We start from the raw sequence: 17828 nt of genomic DNA on the forward strand, positions 1-17828 counted from the left end.
AAGAGCAGGGGGTGGAGGTGGTGCAACCATGGGACAAGGTGAAAGGTACAGGAGGTATAGACAGACAAGAGAGAACAGAGAGGAGGATAATTTCACTCTGCCTAGAGAGGCGTAGTATCTTGAAAAAGGAGCTCTTTCATCCTCAAAAGGAGTGACTGAAAGGGGGGGGGGGCTGGGGTGAAACCAAGAAAAATCAAGACGGACTGAATGAAGTGAGTGAGGTGCTGTATAGGCAGGGGCAGGGCATTTAGGTGTCTTCTGTAATTCGCGTCAACCTGGGGGAAGAAGGGAGATTCCTTGCTATTTCCACGGGGAGGAGTCTGGCCCGTGAGCAGCAGGTCCCAGCTCCACCCAGGAACGATGTACCCACTGAGGAAGGGCTCCTAAGTGTCTGCTGTCAGGGCTGCTAGAGATGACCAAGAAGGGTCCTGTCTACTTAGGCTGTAGGGTTCAGGAGTTTAAATCTTTAATTAGGAAAATATGTTAGGCTATCCTGATATGTCTGAGTGTTACAAGAAGGCAGGAGGAGGCTAGTGGTGTTCATGGCTTTCTTCAGGCCTGCTGCAGAGGTGGGAGGTAGTCTCCAAAGTGGCTGACCTCCAGGCTGAGGTTTGGCCTGACAGAAATGCTTGGCCACATAAAAGCTCAAATGCACTGTGTCTCATAGATTCCCAGAGGTCGCTCAGAGGCAAAGGAAAACAATTGAGAACAAGGAAACCCAGGCTTTATGGAGGTGGAGCTGGAGTTTACTGAAGGGGGCCTGGAGGAGGCCATTAGCTCTACTTTTCTGGGTGATTGAGGCTGCTAGGGACTGTGGAGGTTTTATTGGACAACAAGTGACTTGGAGACCTCCTATGTCACTGGAAAGCTGGGCTATTGACTGATTCAATAGAAGTGAGAAGCCACACCTGATAATGTCAGCTAGGAGGAAGCTGATAGTGCTTGAGGCCTCCTCTGAGTCAGTGAAAAAGGTCTTTATCCATCCTGTAAAGGTAATGTCATGGACCAGGAGATATCTTTTGCACCCTTGGAATGTGGGTGAAATCAGTTTGCCAGTCATGAGTTGGGAAAAAACCTTGCTCTTAATGTGTGTGTAAAAGAGGGTTAGAGTCAGGAGGTAGCTCTGATCAGCAGGAGGCTCTTGAGGAGGAAAGAAGCAGCTGTTGGCCATGGCAAGAGGTTCAGCACGGGGATCCCTGGGGGTCAGTGGAATCCTTCATCAGGGAGAATTCAGCATCAGGTTGAGGTAATACAGGCAGGAGGAAAAGAAGGAGGATTTGGGAGGAGTCAAGGAGGAGCACAGGGTGGAAGTGATACAGGGAGGAAAAACTGGTCTCGAGTGGGTGACCTCCAAACAATATAGGGAACCTCCAAATGACACAGGGAAAAACGATCTCTGGACCTGACCTGCACAAGTTCGTGTTCTCTAAAACCGAAGAATGAATTTTAGGAACAAACGGAGGTTATGAGCAGAATATATTTATTGAGAGAAAGAAAGCTCCTGTCCAAGAGAGGGACAGGAGGGGGGCCCGAGCAGGTAGTTCCCCAGGAAACTGTCTCTTCCAGGGATTTTTATAGTGTAAAACCATGCGGGGCTAAGGTAGAGAGAATGGGAACTTGCTTAGGTGGGCAGGAGGTGGGACAAAACTATGGTCAACCAGTGGGATTACAAGCACCATTGCTCAGGTAAAACTGATTAAATCCAGTATCAAATGGGAAAGCGAGTCACATAGCAAGTAGGCATGAATATGGAACAGGGTCTCTTCCTGTTAGGGGGTGGGCTAGTGACTCATTTGGGCTCTTTCAAGTTGACTGATACTATTTAGAATATCAATCCCTAATGCCCATCCCTAGGGAAGTATGTAGCTGTGCTTCCTCTTTTTGTCTTGGTCTTCAGCTGTGGCCCACATGGGAGTGTCTCTCTTCCAAGTTGTAAAGTCACCTTGTCTTCCATCTTGTCTCCTTGAGGGCCTGACCCTGTCTGACTGCCTATAATATTTCTGTCTAACTCGGCTGCCTGCAACGGAAGGTTATGGAGCATGAAGAATACCTGGACGTAGGGCACCTCAGAAGATCAGGAGAGGGGCAGGGATGTTTTAGGTTTTTGAGGAGATGGGCTAGGGGCAAGGATAGTGTTATGGTTTGTATCTAGGTGTCTCCCCAAAGCTTCATGCAGTCATTGGTTTAGCTTCTTGAGTTTGTGATTAACTCATGAGCCAGTGATAGAATTACAGGTGAAAGTGGTGCTGGGATTATGGGTGTGTGTGCTATACTGCCCTGGGGCAGATAATCTGCATTACAATGTAAGGAGGGGGAGAATGGCTTGCAGAAAGCAACAGCCTCTGCTCCTCCCTTTGCTCTTTGCTGTTTTCCCCAGCTATAAACTGTTGCCCTCTGTCATGTGCCACTCTGACTTGGAGCCTGCTGAGTATGGACTGAAACCCCCACTAACTGTGAGCTAAATAAAACTTTTCTTCCTTAATTTTGGGTGTCAGGTATTTTATTCCAGCAATGAGAGAAGGGTAAGATGGATGGAGAAATAGAAGAAGGAAGGTTTCCCATGGAAGCAGAGAGAAGTATTTGTCATGGCTGGTTGTCAAAATGAGAGTGGCAGTAAGGTTCACAACAGATATCTCCAGTTGGGACTCAGGGCAATGACAGAGGGTGGATGAGTGGCCAAGACAGGTGTCCCCACAGTTAGCAAATACCAGATACACAGTTCTTCCCAGAGGGTGTTTCTGTGACCAGTGCTGGGTTTAAATGGCATGGAAAGGGGATGAATCTCTCTGTCCCAGTTGACAGAAGGGTGGAAAGGCAGGAGAGGGGCAGGGGAAAAGTGTGAGACATGGGAGGAAGACATGAGTCCCTGAATGTTATGGGGCCAGCAGAAGGCGAGTGCAGCATGTCTAGTGATTTTGAATGTTTCTATGAGTAACAGAACCTCTTTTAAGGTCTGAAAAAACAAGTGAGTAAAGGTCTAATTGTTGTAGGCAGTCAAGTTAGATAGAAATATTATAGGCAGTTAGACAGGGTCAGGCTCTCAAGGAAACAAGATGGAAGACAAGGTGACTTTGCAACTTGGAAGAGACAGACACTCCCATATGGGCCACACCTCAAGACCAAGACAAAAAGAGGAAGCACAGCTACATACTTTCCTAGGGATGGGCATTAGGGATTGATATCCTAAATAGTATCAATCAACTTGAAAGAGCCCAAATGAGTCACTAGCCCAACCCCCAACAGGAAGAGACCCTGTTCCTATTGTACCCATTTGCTACGTGACTCGCTTTCCCATTTGATACTGGATTTAATCAATTTTACCTGAGCAATGGTGCTTGTAATCTCATTGGTTGACCATAGTTTTGTCCCACCTCATGCCCAACTGAGAAAATTCCCATGTCTTCTCCACCACCTTAGACCCGCCTCACCACATGGTTTTCCTCTATAAAAGTCCCTGCAAGAGACAATTCCCGGGGGGAGTTACCTGCTCGCCCCCTCCCCTCCTGTCCGTCTCTCGGGACAGGAGCTTTCCTTCTTTCAATAAATATATTCTGCTCATAACCTCCGTTTGTTCCTAAAATTCATTCTTTGGTTTTAGAGAACATGAACTTGTGCAGGTCAGGTCCAGAGATCGTTTTTTCTCTATGTCATTTGGAGGTCACCTACCTGAGACCAGTTTTTCTCCCTGTATCATATTGATCTAAGTGCTTGATGGGCTCTCCTTTTAGTTTGTAAAGGGGATTAGTGAGGAAAGCAAAGCCAGAAACCCAAAGGCAGAAGTATCCTACTACATGGAGAAAGGAGGGCAGTTGTGTGGTGGTGGGGATCAGGCACCAAGGGATGTGTGGGAAGGAGAATCTGTTTGATAGTGTGGAGATCTTATACCAGCAAGAGCTGTCTGCCTTTTGTACCAGGAAAATGGTGGGGAGGAAGCTAGTTTGGAGAGCAGCATCAGCAGGAAGGGAAGGTAGAACAAAGGCTCCAAAGGGGAGGAGAAGGGGGTTTGATGCCTGGAGGAAGTTGGGAGCAGAGAGACTCCAGGCACATTTCTCAGGACAAGAGGTGCAAATGGCCATGGGTTTGTTATCTTCTGTGGCTTCCTGCTGTGCCTGCCAGTCATGGCCTCACCCCCTGGGTATGACAGTAGCCAAGCAGGCTAAGAAAAGAATGTACATAAAACATTAGTCAGATAGTCACATTTTTGGTTTAGAGTATAGTCCTTCTAGTAAGATTGTAGAAAGAACTGAAAAATGATGGCAAAAAATAATTCTTTAAAACTCAAAGGATACCTAAGTAGGCTTTGGTTGCTTAAGCAAATTTTTGAATACATATGGCTTAAATTCTCAGCCTAAAAAAGTGTATCAGGATAACTTTAACCTTATGTAATTACTTGTGCAATTGTACAGGAGGAGGGGACCATATGCAGAAATAACTCTGTTCAATCCCTTTTGTGTAACAGGAGAGTCAGAAAGGCTAATGAACTGGTCTGGTTCCAGTTTCATGATCTTGGCTGGAAAGACAACTCACATTATCTTTGCAGTTATCTTGAGTTTCCACATAATAATCACACTGACCCTCTGCTTGGACCACAGACCAGTTGCGATTGTTGGATGGACGTGGCAGTAACATAATGGCTGCATCAGACTGGTCCAAGAAAGGGAGTTTGTTGGCTCACATCAGAAAGTGGTCCATTCATAGCTCTCTCTTTAGGGACCTTGGGACTGAAAACTAATTCATTTTCTGTTGCTATAAGTGAATGCCTGAGACTAGTAATTTATACTGAAAAGGAATTTATGTCTTCCAGTTTTGAACCGGGGTAGTGCAGAAACACGGCACCAGCACCTGGGGACCAGCCAAGGCCATCTTGGAACCACCAACATGGCCCTAGGCTGATTAGCCAGGCCTAAGTCTATGCCACCTGGAAAACTTAGCCAGAAAGTAGAATTAGAATATGTTTACCAGAAAATGAAGAAATAGATGGTACTTCTCGAAACAAAAATGTTCCCAACAGGCCTAAGGGAGAAGTTTTCCTTCTACGTCTTCTCTTAGTCAACCCATCCCTACCCTGCTTCTTTACCTATAAATTTGCTTGGTGTCTACATCCAGTAACTTTTTCCCCTTCATTTAAAAACTTTAGAAGCTAACTAATGAACAAAAACTAATGGAATTTTTCTTACTAGTGATTGCATAAACTTCGAACTTATAAACTCTTTTCTTCATCTTTCTGCAGTTTGGGTTGGGATTATCTATCCTGCGTCTATTCCACCATTGTGTTTTATAGACAGATAACTTGTCTTGTTTCATAGGTTTACAAAGAGAATGAATTTTTAATTTTTTTATTGTTTAAATTCAGACAAGAGAGCCGGCCAAATAGCTCAGTGAATTAAAGGGCCTGCAAGCCAGGGGTTCAATTCCTGGCCCTGCCCTCGGGGCCCTCTGAGACAGCAATTGAGACTGGGTGTGGTGGCGCATGTCTGCAATCCCAGCTCTTGGGAGGCTGTAAACAGGTGGATCACTATGAGTCTGATCTAGTAGTGAGACCCTGAACACCCTGTAGACCCTTCCCTAAAATACAAAAAATATATAAATAAATAAAAATAATTTCACACAAGAGTTTTGCCGTGTAACCCAGGCTGGCCTCAAGTTCACAGCAGTCCTTCTGCCTCAGCCTCCCAAGTGCTGAGATTACAGGTACAGTATGCCAGGCAGCAGGAGAGAAATCTCCCCAGCATAATCAGATGATAGGGCTGGTGAGATGGCTCAGTGGTCTAAAGCACCTACTTAGAACAAGCTTAGCAAAGCACAGGGACCGCGGTTCAATCCCCCAGCACCACATGCCAGCTGGCCCCGCCCCCTGGTGGGCTGAGCTGGCCACACATTAAATAAGTAAATAAATAAATAAATAAATATTAAAAAAATAAATAAATAAATGTTAAAAAATCAGATGATAGGCCTATGCTGTAACTGATTTGGAGTTAAGACTTGTGGATTGAACTATGTCTCCAAAAAGTTCTGTTGAAGGCCTGACTCTTAGTACCTGTGACCATGGTCTTGTTTGGAGAAGTGTCGTCCTTATGGATGTGCCAGGTGGCCACGGGGCCTCCTGTGTTGGGGCAGGCACTCACACAATGTATCATGCCTCGTAAGAGGAGGAAAGTGTGGACCCAGGCAGGCAGTGCAAGAAGACAATGGAGGCAGAGATTGAGTGATGCTGCCGTAGCTGAGGAGCACATGGCTACCTGAAGCCGGAGGCAGCAAGAAAGGACCCTCGTCAGAAGCCCCGAAGGGAGGAGGCCAGAGGCCCCAACACACTGAGCTTGAGCTTCCGCCCTCTCCGAGGGCCAGGGAGTGCACTGCTGTCATTTTAAGCTGCATGGCTAGTAATTCTTGGTTATGGCAGTCCTAGGAAGCAAATGTACATTTTCAAAGCTGACCAGTGGCTCTTCAACTGGATTAAAGAGCAATGCAAATGAAGATAAATGAAGAGATGTTTTCATTTAGAAAATGAATGAAGTACTTGGAGCCTTCTGAAGGTGTCACTGTTGCCCACTTTTATTAGTCACTAAATGGAATAGACAGTTCCCTGCTTTGGCTTTATTTTTTTGATTTTTTATTTAGTTTTATTTTTGTAGCACTGGGGCTGGGACCAAGGGCCTTGTACAGCTAACCAAGGTCCGGCCATCTAGCTGTGCCCCAGCCAATTTTCCTGTTTTTCCTCCCTAATGTCCCCAGCAACACAGAAAGCAACAGGAAGCTATGACTCCTTAGAGCACAAAAGTGACACCAGAACCCCCTTCCTGCCAGACACACACATGCAAAGTGTTCCTCAGAGGCTAAGTGTGACGGAAGTATTAAATAAACCAGAATAAACAAGCAGAGAAAATCCACAAAAATAACAATAAACAGGGTAAATAATTGACAGTTCACTCTTGGAAAGATTTTAAGTTGCATAGAACCAAGTTGAGGAGATACTTCCCACTGGCACCTTTTCAGGACAATTGCTATTGGAGGAAGGAGTGCAGTTGAATTGTTCGTCATTCCCACCACGCTAGTTCTGACTGAGAGTGAGACTAGGCCAGGGGACTCCTCCATCAGGGGCTGCTAAACAGCAGGAAGCCTGTAAATGTCGTGTCATCGTCCTCATCTGCAAACAGGCCATTGAACCTCTGTCCTCCTGTCACCTGCATCCACACCTCGTCCCCCAGCTTCAATGGCAGGACTATCCCACCAGAGGCCTGGTCCTCAGAACTCATGTAACCATCCTTTGTGTGCAGTATTTTTACCCCGTTTTTGACCAAAGCGACCTGTACATTCCTGGAGAAGACAGTGATGTGGTAGGTGAAGTAATAGACACCAGCAATATGGCATGTGAACTTCCCTGTAGCAACATTGTAATGGTTGAATTCGTTGTATAAGATCTTGTCGAATTTAATGGGCACATCTGAAGGGGGGAACTTGCTCAGCACAGTCAGCCCCACAGTGAAAGCACTTTTGGGCAAAACTGGACTTTCACCAATTTTGCCTTTTTCTCCTCGATCCCCTTTCCAGCCTCTTATTCCTCGGACTCCAGGTTCACCTTGGGGTCCCATGGGTCCTGCATCTCCCTTGGGACCGGGCTTGCCAGTGGGGCCTATGGGGCCAATTAAGCCAGTGGGGCCCAAAGGTCCAGAGCTACCCATTAGACCTCGGGGACCTGTGGGACCCACATCACCTTTGTCCCCTTTCTGCCCTTGAGGACCAGTCTCTCCTTGGAGCCCTTTGTCTCCTGTGGGACCAATGGATCCTTTTGGCCCATGCTTCCCTGGGGGTCCTCTGGAGCCAGGGTCACCTTTGATGCCTTTAGCTTCCACTTTTCCATCTGCCCCTAAGTAGAGGAAGAAAATAAATAAATGGTTTGTGAATTATTCCCTCATGAACAACCCTGTGTTTCCTGTTACTGTGCATTTATTTGAGACAAACTAGTACACAGGTACATGTGCTAGGGTTTTCAAAATTCACTTACTCTGCAATTACATGCATGTGTTTTTCACACACAACTCTGTGGGACTCCTGTCCCCTGATTGTTGGGCTCACAGGAAAGAACCCAGCTCTTTACTATTACATCCCAGGTGGAACAGGATACACTCGAGGCCTCGCTGTGAGAAACGCTCTTCCAAGCAGGAAGGACTCCACTGGGAAAGTGGCAGAGGCCACTGAGTGAAGGGGCACTTGGGCCTAGGGCAGCCCCTCAACAGCTCCTCACTGAAGTGAGCCACAGAGTGGTATTCTCCTCGCTCTCAGGACCAGCCACAGTCTGTCCATCCCACTCGATATGTTGCTGCCCCTGCTGTTATTCTGGTAAACATGTGGCACTTCCCTGTTTTTTCTGCCTAGACATGAGAGCAATGGTTGGGGGCATAGACTGGAAGGACTCCAGCCTGTCCCATCCCATCTCCACCCCTCATGTGGTGGACATCAGGGCAGCAACCTGTCTGCCCCAGCTCTGTTCCTTATCTACAGATCCAGAATAATAATGCTACCTGGGTCATAATGGAACAGAAGATGCACCCCGAGCCAGCATGCTTCAGTTTGTTAGTTGCCCAGGTAATAATTTCAGTTACAGTTCCTATACTTTTGTTTCTTAGAAACACCTGGTCACTGTGATGCATAGCTGGTCAATAGGATACAGATTATAAGAACCAATTCCCAAGCAACAGTCATTTTGCCTCTGTATTCCCTACTTGCTTGTCCCATATAAGCCATAGACCAGCTGATCGGACCTGATACTATGGGAATGATCCCAATCAGTGCCTGTTAACATAAATAAATCTGCCTGCAAGCCTTGAGAGTCATTTCAGTATTTCCGCTTGCCATTGCATCTAGTGCATGGGCTGGGAAGACTGACCATGCTGACCTCTTCGGTCACTGGTTGTGGCCCTTGCAGATGGAGCAAGGACCTTTCCAGATCCTGATGGGAAGATCTACTCTCAAGATTTCTTGAGTTCACTCAGTGGTCTGGAGGAGGGTTCCTGGCTCTCCACTTGAGCAGCTCATATTAGACCCCAAAATGAGAAAGATGCAGTCTGCCTCTCTGCCTGCCTTTCTGCCTAATGCTGGTAAGACCCCATGGGGCACCCCAGGTAGTCTACCTGTCAGTCCTGCTCAGCTAGAGCAGAAGGGAATCTGATCAACTATAATTATTCAGGACCACCCTCAAGGAAAGGGGCTTGGAATGTTAGCCTCTGAGTGCCTACTGTGTGAGCAAGTGGCCTGGATGGCGTAAGCAGCAGGCTGCTCTGTCTGTGCACAAGGACTGGGAATCTCTTGCCACCTGCAGTTCTATGGCAATCAACATATGGCACAGTGAGGCTCTACATCCTCCTTAGCTAAGCCTCACTTAAGACCCAGTGATGGGCACAGCGAGGCATGCATCAGAATGCTCTCAGAGGGGTACCTATACTTTGTTGGTTGCTCCATCATTTAAGGGTTCACAAGGCACATGAGAAGTCAGAGATGGCAATTAATTAGTCAAAACCCACAGTCCTGGGCTGCAGGAAAAAGGGTTTTTCCTCAGTTATGCAGTTAAGAAATGAAACTAAACTGCTCCCTGCATCTCAAAGAAAGAAAAAGGGGGAAAAGAGCCCTGTTCTTCCTAAGAATTCCACCTTGACACCCTCCTAGGTGGGTGCAGTTGCCTCCAACACCTATAGCTTTGCTCTCTGCTCCTCTTCTACTTCCAGCCAGTTGAACTGGTTCCAACTTGCCATTGCCTGCATTCAGCCACAGAAGCCTTGGCCCTGAACCTTCTGCTTTACAGCTACCTTTATACACCTGTCCTAATCAGATGGTATCATCTAGCGCCCACCTGAGATGACTGCCAGCAGTTCTTTCTGAGTGCCACATTTGACTGAGGAAAAATTGGACTCTCAGCCCTGAGGACTGAGTTGCCATGGCCTTTCCAAAGGTCACCTTGCCTAGAAACAACCCAACTGAGTGTTTCCAAAGACATCAAAAGGAGGAGGGGAAGCCCATCAACCTCTGCTACCCAGAAACCTGATAAAAGAAAAGTATCTGATGTCCACAAGAAAATCCAGTCTGAAAGACAACCATACCCTCTGGCTATAAGTTATGAGGATTATGGGCATAAAATAAATGCCCCATCCATCTGAAAGACACAAAGAAACGTGACTATCCAGGCCCACTTGAACTTCTACTCACCCTGTTGGGCCTGAATGGATAGGACAGCCTGAGCTCTATCAAATTGGGCCCCAAGAACCCATGGTCATTCAAAAGCTAGGGGCAAACCTGTGGCTTTCCTGGGAAAAGAAACCTCTACCCTCAAAAGTTCCCTCTCTCAAAAAGTTACCATCAAAAAAAAAAAAAAAAAAAAAAAAAGTTACCATCATCAGGGCAACTGGGACTTTTGCCTCCTGGCTCTTCTGCCAGACACAAACCTGTAGCACAGCAGGACATCTCCTCAATGTGAATTCCTGTATAAATTAGTCCCCATACCACTTCAGGGAAGAGACCTCCTCTTCAAGTTAAAAAGGACCATCTTCTTTGTACCAAGTCAGTCAGCCTCCCTGTCACTTAATCCTGCAGTTTCAACTTTGACTGTTTCCTGACAGGAAAATAATGCCTGCATCAGTCTGAAACAGGTGACCGCTATCCTGAAGGTCTGGAAACTGTCCTCCCAGAAGTGCGGGCTAACGGCTTGCCTCTGGGCCTGGCCACACGTCAACCTGATAGACTGTTGATCACCTTGGGTAAGATCTCCATGCTATCAGCAAGAGAGCCATCATTTTGCGTTGTGGCTCCCAACCCATTCAATTGACACAAAAGTTTGAGAACCTTCCCACTATTTCCTGGGAGGCTCTAACAACAGATTTGGCTCCTGGGCAGTCTAATTACTCTGTCCTTTCTAACTCTGTCATGCTCCCTGCCCAGCCGAGGAAAGAAAAAATGAGGCTTTAAAATTGTAAATTGCCAGTGGAATAAGCGCTTCCCTGGCAAGCGCAAGAGCCTGAGTTCAATCCCCAGTTCTGAAAAAAAAAAAAAAATTGTAAAATGCCTATATACTTAAAACTGCTAAAATACACCTCTCCTGTCTATAAAGCCGGTTCAAGATCTCCAAGCTGTCAATTTCACAATTGCCCTCAGTATACATTGCCTCAGTCTTGTGCCACCACAGACTGCTCAGGGGCACTGAGTCCAAAACTAGCCTCCCTGCCAGGTGTCACCATTGAGTCTTGGTCAACAGAGTGTGACTCAGGAGCCCCAGCCATCCAGCTGCCTGTTTCTGTATGAGCCATAGGCTAAGAATGGTTTACATGTTCCTGTGGTCAAAAGTTAAGAATCCACGGCACGTGGAGAGTGTATGGAGTTACAATTCCAGCCTACACAGCCTCCCTGGGACACAGCCATTTTTATCCACATGACATTTACTACTGCTTTTTGGTATTGCAGGGCAATCAAGTGGCAGCAATGGGGAGTCTGCAAAGCTGAAAATATTCACTATCTGAGCCCTCACAGGACACCTTTTCTGACCCCTGAATCCACCATGACTCCCCAGAGACAAGGGCTGAGAGGACCACCACAGAGTCTTGTCAAGGACTCATCCTACCACCAGGTGTATCATAACCACTCTGAGTCCCTCAGGAGGTCAGCATCAGAGCATGGTGGGTGGAGAGCTGGCTCCTGACCTCGTTCTCCTTTCTCGCCGCTCATTCCATCTTTCCCTGGGCTCCCGGGATGGCCTGGTTCTCCTGTGGGAAAGAAGAACACAGACAAGTTGGGATTCCAGCCCCAAGGCTCCTGGCCATGAGTGTCCATAGTGCTGTGTGTTGTAGAGGTCTGGGTGACGCAGCACAGTGGGCATGTCTGGTCCCACAGCAGTATGCTGGAGAGAGGCAGGTGGGAACCAGTGTGCAAGACAAGCAAGTTCCTAAATGACTTCCCAATCATGCAGCCATGGGACCTGCCAGGAGCACAGGCCAAGAAAAAAGTGTGTGTACCAAAGACACCGGTGGTGCGACTGTGCATCCCTCCTGCACTGGGGCCTGGGAAGTGAGGCGCCGGCTGCTTTCCTTCCAGACTCTCTGTCACACTTGTGGGGATGGGGGAGAAGGCTCACTGCCCTTCTGAGAAAACAGACAGCACAGCATGGGGTGGGAGTGAGGGTTCTGGAAGAATGTTCCTGGTGCCCTAGAATGGTGGCAGATGTCATTGATCAAGCTGGCATGGGAAGCCCTGAGGGATCATCCAGTAAGAGAGGTTTTGTGGACTATTCACCAGCACTGATGCTCTCAGTAGGCCACTCTGGGCAACTGTGGCTTGAGTGTGGCAGCAGGATAGACGTGGCTCCAGCTGTGGCAGCAGGAGCACTCACAAGGCCTTGCTCCACCTGACTCTGGGTTCTTCTCCCATAGCAGCAGAGAGCCCTGTTTAGTCCCACTGACCCCACTGTGGCTGGGCCAGGTCCCAGGATTGGAGGGACAAGGTAGACACGTCCAGTCCTAGTGTCTGGCCTCCTGGACACAAGCCCTCTAGTACATGCTCCCAATCATCCCTGGTCGTCGGAGGCCTCCAGGTGAGAAGCAGCCAGCAGCAACCTCCTGCAGTGGTCCTCGCTCCCTCCTGTGCTGGCCTAGAAGCAGAAGTCTTCCTCCTTTGGCTCTTTCTGGCTTCCCTGCTTCATTTTCAGTTTATTTAGGGTCCTGGTTCCTAAATTTTGATGGTCATACAACCCAATCAGCATGGCATGAACACGGGCCCCAAACAGTGTACATTTGTGTCTGAATTATGACAGGTATATATACCATCGCAAGTTCGAGGCCAGCCTGGGATATATAGTGAACTGAAGACCAGCAAGACCCTGTCTCACACCCCCCAAAAGAAGTAATTTTATAGGTAATATGTATGAACCTCATGGAAAATATATGTAAAGCATTTATGGGAGTAGAGAGACATTTGGCATTAACAGTGAGTGTTTCTTTACTGATTTAACAATCATCTATCTCCTCTGTGTATAAAATAATGTATAACATTTTTTTTTTTTTTTTTTTTGGTGGAGCCAGGGATTGAACTCAGGCCTTTGTGCTTGCCAGGGAAGTGCTTATTCCACTGAGCCATCTCCCTGGCCCTATAATAAATTTTTTTAAAAAATCCAATCCCTACACAGTCAGAAATAAAATATACAAACATACCACTATGGTCCCAGCGGGGACTGGACTTGATTTCATTGATATTGAGGTTTTTCTATTAACTGGATGAGGTGATGGGGGAGGAGGGGGTGGGGAGCAGCGTGGGCTTCCCACAGGGCACATGTTCAAGCCGTTTGCTGGAGATCAGCAACAATGCCCCAGAAGCCCTCCACTTGTCCCGCACCGTCATTTACCAGTGGGCCACCAAATACTGAGATGTGTTATAAATACCAATTTATAGTATCTTTTAAACTGTTCACATGAGTTTTAATAAATTTTTTCCTGTATCTGGATGAATAGATTCCCCTGCACATGTCTTAGGTATATAAAACTAGGGTCGAAGCCAGGACTCAGGATTAACACTCCATTTAGAAACTGAGTCTACTGTAGCAGAAAATGCACTCCACCCCCTGAGCCAGTACACTTCAGTTGCCCAGGTAACAAGGCCTGTTACAGTTCCTACTCTGTTTCTTAGAAATAGCTGGTCACTGTGACATGCAGATGGTCAACATGATGTATACCGCAAGCACTGATCAACGACAGCTAAGTACTCTGTTTCTTGCTTGCAACCCCATAAAAACTACCCTCCATGAACCTTCAAGGCCTGACATTTTTATAATTAAGGGCTGGGGTGATAGCTCAGTGGTCTAAGCACCTGCCTGTTAAGCACAAGGACCTGAGTTTGATCCTGGGTACCATATGCTGTGCCTGTCCTAGAGTGGTGCGGACCCCAGACTGGGCATGGTGGTACATGTGTGCTGGGGGAGCTGAGACAGGAGGATCACTACAAGTCTGAGCTGCGTAACAAGACCCTGTACCAAATAAATACATAGATAAAAATTTTAAAAAAGAATTAGTTTCTTGCCAGTGCTGTGTCCAGTGTTAAATAAATCTGCCTCCAAATTCAGGTGACATTTTCAGAGCTTCTGCTTGCCATTGCTTATCAGTCATGGCTGGGTAAACTACAAGCTTTCTTGGCTTTTGAAAGCCTCTTACAAGAGGCTAGACGTGGTCTTCGGATCCCTGAACACTGGGGCAGATGCCTGGTAACATGGGTGTTATAGCTTGTGTCTAGATGTCCCCAGAGCCTCGTGCAGTCATGCGGGCAGGCTTTGCAGAGCAGCTGCATCTAGAGTTTGTGACTGATTGACAGGACCAAGGGTGCTGGGAGTAAGGGAGCGAGACAGCTGCATCAGGCTACTGCTGGGATTGGTACCTCCCCTAACCCCAGCATTCTGGTAAGACAGAAGAGACAGGAAGAAGCTTGTTTTCACCCTTGCTCTTGCTGTTTTTGCTGTCCTCTGCCACCCTGAGTGGTCACCCCTCTGCAATGTGCCACCCTGCCTTGCAGCCAGCTGATTACGCATTGAAACCTGCATAAAATCTCTGGCCAAATAGCTCAGTGGATTAAAGCACCTGTTTAGGTGGACGCAGGCAGACACAGGGGCTGGGGGTTCAATCCCCAGGCCTGCCACGCTGGCCCTGCCCCCAGGGCGCACAGAGAGGATGATTAAGACTGGGCGTGGTGGTGCACACCTGTAATCCCAGCACTTGGGAGGCTGTAAACAGGAGGATCATTTTGAGTCTCATCTATGCAGTGAGATCCTATAGACCCTGTCCTAAATATAAAAAACAAGGAAACCTCCATTAACTATGAGCTAAATAAACCTTTCCTTCTTTAATTTTGGGTGATGAGTATTTGTCACACCAATGAGAGAAAAGTAACTAAAACACTGGGTCACAGATGCCTGAGGAGCATTAGCAGCCATGTGGCTCGGGCTGTTGTCCATCTTTATCTCTGTCGCCTGCCCCACAAGGCTTCACTTCTACCTGTGCTGCCACCTTGCGCTCCTTGCCAAGCACCCCCAGCCATAGGCAGAGTTTCACTTTTCACAGATTCTGTTAGAGTCCACTGTGGTCCTGAACCATTACACGGAAAACTCCAGAGCTGAGCAACCTGTCAGCTGGTGCTGCTGGGCTGGCTTTGAACTCATGGGCCCAAGCCACCAGCCTCAGCCTCCAGAGTAGCTGGGCCAGCTGGCCTGTGCCACTGTGCCCAAGACCAGTCTGAAAACTCTCACAAGGTCCCATGCTTCCCACTCAGTCTGGCTCAGAGCACTTGTCCCTTTGTCCAGTGTCACTTGGTAACCATCTCAATTATTAGATGGAGGAGCAGAGTGTCCCAGTGCTTGTGTTCAAGTGGCTCATATTTTTCTTAATAGCCCCAAGGTGTAAGATTTGTGATTGGTAATTTTATTACAGTACAGTGTTACAATTGTTCTATTTCATTATAAGCTGTTATTATTACTCTGTTACTGTTCTAATGTGCAGATTCAGCTGTTTCCATATATGTATGTATGTAGAGGGAAAAACACTGTATATGTAGGGCTTTGTCTTTATTGGCCTCACATTGTTGAAGACCCATCACTCCTATTGCTGAGGCAACAGATCAGTGACATCCTCTGCCTCTGATGATGCCCTGTGGCAGCAAAGACAATGGCTAACAACTAGGTGTCCCCAGCAGCTGAACCCACTGAGGGTAGTGTCCTATCAGCACACTCCTCTTCCCACACCAGCCCTTCAAGAGTCTATACAAAGCAGCACTCAATAGAGGGCTGGGGGAAGGGGGCTCAGTGGGTGAGCAGAAGCCAAACAGGTGGACAGGAGTGGGCAAGGTGGAGGGAGCAAGGAGATGGGAGAAGGCAGCAGACAGCTGCCAGGTGCTAAGTACCTGTGTCTCCTTTGTCCCCTTTGACTCCATCGCGTCCGTCTCTTCCGGGCAGGCCATTGTGGCCAGGATTCCCGGGGATGCCAGAGTGTCCTTGCCTGCACATGTTTTGGGAGCTCACAGCCCCTGAGAAGATTCCCAGGGCAAGCAGCAGCCACCAGGTCCACATGGTCAGATGTCTAAATCTCACCTAAAAGAGATAGATAGAGAGAGAGAGAGAGAGAGAGAGAGAGAGAGAGAGAGAGAGAGAGAGGGAGAGAGAGAGAGGAAAAAAAAAAACAAAAAACAAAAACAAAACCAGAGGAAGAGCCTGGTTGCTGTGGTGGTGGACACAGCTCTGCCCTGAGGTGGGGGAGGGGCCCACCTGGGCCAGGTGGGCCAGGGCAGGTGCGGGCAGGAGCTGGCAGCTGAGCATGCTGCCTACCAACGCTGGGGGTTGGGTTTGTCCTCAGAGCTGACACATGGTTAGGACAACTCCTAAAGGGGAACAGCAACAAGGAAGCCAAGTTTGCAGTCAGGATAACCTCACTGATGACTTCACTTTGAGCAAACCACTTCTTAAAAAGTTCAGTTTATTAGTATATACCTGCAGTACTAATTCCTTCATTCCTTGTGCGGAGTTGGCGCCTGTATCTAACGCATCCTGTTCCTTTACTTTTAGCCTTTATTCCTTCCCTCCTTGCCACCTCCCCCATCTCTTTATCTCCTTCCCCTTTGACAACAGTCTCCCTCCCTGCTTCCAATTATCCTTCTTGTAGTTTGCTGTTTATTTTTACTGCGGGCTTCTCATACAAGAGACCCACGTGATATTTAAGCTTGCGTGTGTATTCCACCCAGCATTCTGGTCTCAAGGTACACCCATCTTCCTACAAACGGCTTAGTTTTATCTTTCTTTATGTTGGAGCCACTCTGTTGTGTGAAAACTACTTCTTTTGGGGCAGAGAAGATATAAAAGACCAGGTAAAGACAAATGTGATCCCAATGTACATGAAAAAGAACCTTATAAACAATAAAGCAAACAAAGAATTACCATCAGAGGGGTGAGCCAAATAGCTCAGCGCATTAAAGTGCCTGCAAGCAGGTGCAGGGGCCAGGGGTTCGATCCCCAGGCCTGCCATGCCCGCCCCCCCCCCCCCGGGGGGGCATGCTGAGAAGGTGATTGAGACTACATGTGGCGATTGATCACTATGAGTCAGATCTAGTAGTGAGACCCTGAACACTCTGTAGACCCTTCCCTAAAATACAGAAAAAAAAAAAAAAAAAAAAAAAAAAGAATTACCATCTGATCCAACCACTCCATGTCTGGGCACAGACCCCCAAGCCTTGAAAGCAGTGACTTGAACCTGGTACTCTGGTCCCAAGCTGCATTGCTCATAATGGCAAGAGGCAAAAGCAACCCCGTCTCCATCAGCAGATGAATGCATATGCACAAGCAAAGCACAGTGTGCACATACCTGGTCAGATGCACAGTCAAAGGAAGGCAAAGCTGGCACATGATAACGATGGGTGCACTGTGAGGACATGGGGTGTGTGGAACAAGCCAGTCCCAAAAGGACAGAGCTGTGCCATTCCTTTCCTAAGTGTACAAGGTACTAGAGCAATCACACAAACACACAAGACAGCAGCTATTGCAGGCTGGAGACACAGGCAGCTGGGAGCCCATCAATTCATGGGCCAGAGTTTCAGTGCTTGAGAAGAGGAGGAGCTCTGAGAGGGAGGTGGTGAGGGGTGCACAGTGATGGAATGTGCTACCGCCCCAGGACCGTAAGCTCCACATGGTTACATCTTACGTTATATGTATTGTACCACAATAAAAAATTAAGTTAAAAACATAATAAAGGGGGCTGGAGAGACAGCTCAGTAGAATAAGTGCTTGCCTGGAGAGTGCAAGAGCCTGAGTTCAATCCCTGGTCCCGCCC

The 17828-nt window shown here is 47.6% G+C and overlaps 1 protein-coding gene across 1 annotated transcript in view; it reads right to left on the reverse strand.

The window, feature by feature from the left end:
* Positions 1 to 5963: 5963 nt before the first annotated feature.
* C1qtnf9 (C1q and TNF related 9) overlaps positions 5964 to 17828 on the reverse strand; it is a 14154-nt gene continuing 2289 nt past the window's right edge. The window contains exons 2-4 of the mRNA XM_004631033.2: positions 15913 to 16099; positions 11682 to 11744; positions 5964 to 7864 (exon numbers count right to left, since the gene is read on the reverse strand). Of these exons, the coding sequence (XP_004631090.1) occupies positions 7092 to 7864; positions 11682 to 11744; positions 15913 to 16078 (1002 nt within the window). The 5' untranslated portion in view covers positions 16079 to 16099 and the 3' untranslated portion in view covers positions 5964 to 7091. The remainder of the gene's footprint in view (positions 7865 to 11681; positions 11745 to 15912; positions 16100 to 17828) is intronic.

This window comes from Octodon degus, unplaced genomic scaffold (genome assembly GCF_000260255.1).
Source record: "Octodon degus isolate 3935 unplaced genomic scaffold, OctDeg1.0 scaffold00038, whole genome shotgun sequence".
NCBI lineage: Eukaryota > Metazoa > Chordata > Mammalia > Rodentia > Octodontidae > Octodon > Octodon degus.